Raw genomic sequence first — 3,525 nt, 5'->3', positions numbered from 1 at the left:
CCCCCCATCCCAACAAAATAATTTTTTGGTCTGAAATAAACCTTAGACAGATTTTTCACATTTAAAGTGAACCTTAAAGCAAACTGCTAAATTACGCACATGAAATACATTTAACCGTATTGTTTTACCAGCTTTTATGTAGTCAGTTTTGTGATCCACAATCATCAACTTTATCCATATTACATATTTGTAAAAGTGCATTTTCACACAGCTATACAAACCAGGCTTCCAACTTAACTTGCATTTAATGTATGCATTCATTTTTACACCCCACAAAAAAAGCAAACATACGCATTGCTTATTACATAGGGATTTATTTTAAAAATACTCTCATCAACCACCTAGCATCACTAACAAAACATGTCTGTAATATATGACAATGCCCTGACTGTCAGGGTCTCATTTTACATTTAGCTTTTGAAAATGTCAGAGCAAATAGAAGATTTGTGAAAATCTCACATTCACCTGGCAAGCCAAGTTGAACAGTTTTCCTTCCATGCTGGCTTGTTCTTCTGCATGTATGGCCGACGTTAGCCATTTAATTACATGTGTATCTGATTGTATGCATATATGTATGTACATTATTATATACTATACAAATATACATACATCTATATTTATATAAATATACACCAGTATTGGGTGACAAGGCTGCATAAATAAGCATACAAAATGGTGTAAATTTGTCATTTTAGCACAGTGGAACCAGTTACTTCAGAATATTTTTTATGCAGTAGAAAGCAAAGTAACAGCATCTGGTGACTTAAAAATGGTCAAAACTGCCTTATGCTTAGACTGGTAGAATAACCAAGCAGCACTAGCCATTTGTTCTTTATAACAGTGTATACACAGCCGTGTTTGTCTAATAATGCAGTGCAAGTTACAGTGGCTAGATGTTAACTATGGGGGGCTAGAAAAGGTCTTTCTTTGCCAGCGATTTGATAGTACAGCAACAGCACTACAAGTCTCTGTTCAAAGTCAGCCGTCATAAAATAGATTGTATTCTCCACATCATGATTCGAACATCGGCTTTAAAACCATCCAATTATGTGTTATGTTCAAACATATATTTCAGTTCTTATAAATTAAAACAGCTGCTAGGAGGGAAAGGGGGGAGATCACAAAGAACAAACTGCAAAGCTAATACAGCAGAGGATTAAAGAAAGAACTGGCTTAAAAAATAGATTTCATAATGAGCCAATAGAAAAACAAATAAAATTTACCTAAACAGCAAGAAAAGAAAGAAGAGCTGCTGGTTTTAAGCCAATTTCTATTGCTGCAGGTACAGAGTTTTCAGGGATTCATGAAGGTCAAAAAAGGCATGAAAACTTCATTGCTGCAAGTTCATGGACATGTATAAAAAGTGGTCTATTGCAGGTGACGGCTCCTGCTTTTAGTTTATGTACAATAATTTAAATCAGCTGTATAAATTCCATTCTCAACACCTTTAAAAAACAAAAGGAGAAAAAAAAGGAAACCAGTTTTTAAGTCATTCATGCATCCTCTTGGGAAGTTCTGGATTAAGATGTCTGCCAGGTGCCCATCAATGTATCTATAGTCATACAGTTTCTATTTACATTCTAGAGCTTGAGTTTTTTAATGGTTTCGAGTTTTTTTCTCAAGAGATCCCCAACCTCTTGCAAAGAGTGCAGGTAGCTGTTCTGAACCTTGTCAATAGACAGCTTTGTAAACTTCTTCTCTTCCTGAAAAACAAAAAAAAAACTAAATATAAGTGAGAAGGAACGGGAACACCTAATATGAACAGATGAAGGTGGACATATTATTCTGCTGACCATATTTACAACAGGGCTGCTACTGAAACTTTATTTGATGTCTTTAACAGCAGATGTTTAATTCTGAAGCTCATGCAAAATATTTTTTTTTCCAGTAATGATTTGAGATCAGCAGTGGATAGGTACAGGAAAATTTAGGCCAGTCTTAGTCAGGACTTTGACTCATCCTCACAATTTTATTGGCACTAGGTTCACTGGTCTTCTGTATTGCATTTCTTTTTTGTCCCTGCCTAGTGTGAAGTAGGCTCAGTTCTTCACATGTAGACAAAGGAATGTTTTTCATTGTCAGTCTGTTACTGTGATTACCATTTTTTTTTTTAAAGTGTTGCAAATGTAATTGACTACACTATCATTTTTTTTTTTTTTTCATTAGAGATTACCACTAGAACCAGGACATCCATGCAAAAGCAGAAAGTTAAACAATTTCTAGAAATGTAATCGTCTGAGACAAGAGCAGACTGAAATACTCTGAACAGAGGAGTGCACTGCCGTGTAGACTTCTGAAGATACAGAATTAAAGTGAACAGGCACCACCTAGACTGTCAGAGTGACACTGCCTAGCTGATTAAACCATCAACAGCAGGTTGTGCAGGTACCTCCCAATAAGTATTGCAAAAGAACAGTAGGCTATCATTGGGGCTAAAACCTTTGTAAACACTGCAGATGCTAAAGCCAGGCCAAAGTGCGAACTTTTTCAATATTTCCACTACAAATTACAGTAGGTGGACACGGAAAATTGGGATATGCAAGCTTTTTCCCCAGATGACCAAGAGGCAAGAAAGTCTCCCTAGTGAAGAGAGTAAATGACTGTTTACAAGGAATGCCTGCATTTTGAAACAGAAAGGTTGAAAAACCAACGTAGCACAGGAAGTTTGAAAGTGAGGAGATTGGGTGGAGACCTTGGACAAAGATTCAGCATATCACCCTTGTACACTTCACTTGTTGGAAAACAACTGGAAAATGGGGGCACACCTTCATGCAGGGGAAAAGCCTAACTATGAAATCAGAAAACAGACCCCCCCCCTAGGACTTCTGGGAGGACTGAGGACCCTGCCTAAATGAGGTTAAAGGTCTTTGTTGTATTTGGGGTTCTAAAAGATGGAAAGCCCGGAAACCCCATGAATGAAAACAGCACTGGTGTAAGCAAAAACTGATCTTCCAGTTATAAAAGTTGCATGCACCATATCAATACCAGTAAACATGGTCTGAGCTTAATAACAGAATACTTGGATTCCTCAGGGGCAAGTCTTGTCCTTCACAGAATGAAATGACTCAGTGTTAGATTTTATGAGACTGATGGTTCACAGGCATATCAAGATTCAAATGGTTGAAGCAAATGTATGGTTACTGCAGCCAAGGTCTGTGAATGAACAACGTTAGGTATGATTGTAGTAAAAACTTCCTCTGACAGGACTAAGGAACAGGCTACACCCAATGAAGCTATCAAGGATTTTAAGGATATGCTGGAGTAGCAGAATATAGGATTCCAAACTGCAGACGTACAAACTGTCACACTACTGAAAATAATTCATAGATTATGAGCTTTAGACAACTGGAACTGCAATATTTACCCCACCACTGAGTGGGGTCTGGAAAAAAAAAAAAGTCTACTGACAGCACTTAAGGATGCTTCTAGTTTGTTTACAACTGACTGGAAAACTGTACATAAGAAAAGACGTCCATCCTCCTAAAACCCTAGCAATAAATAAATATATATATATATATATATATA

At 37.0% G+C, this 3,525-nt stretch overlaps 1 protein-coding gene across 1 annotated transcript in view; it reads right to left on the bottom strand.

The window, feature by feature from the left end:
- Window positions 1–298: 298 nt before the first annotated feature.
- Window positions 299–3,525, bottom strand: part of NAA25 (N-alpha-acetyltransferase 25, NatB auxiliary subunit) — a 29,644-nt gene continuing 26,417 nt past the window's right edge. The window contains exon 23 of the mRNA XM_072413935.1: window positions 299–1,703. Within this exon, the coding sequence (XP_072270036.1) occupies window positions 1,581–1,703 (123 nt within the window). The 3' untranslated portion in view covers window positions 299–1,580. The remainder of the gene's footprint in view (window positions 1,704–3,525) is intronic.

This window comes from Pyxicephalus adspersus, chromosome 6 (assembly GCF_032062135.1).
Source record: "Pyxicephalus adspersus chromosome 6, UCB_Pads_2.0, whole genome shotgun sequence".
Taxonomy (NCBI): domain Eukaryota; kingdom Metazoa; phylum Chordata; class Amphibia; order Anura; family Pyxicephalidae; genus Pyxicephalus; species Pyxicephalus adspersus.
The sequence above is the reverse complement of the archived record's forward strand: the minus strand, read 5'-3'. Positions and strand labels throughout refer to the sequence as shown.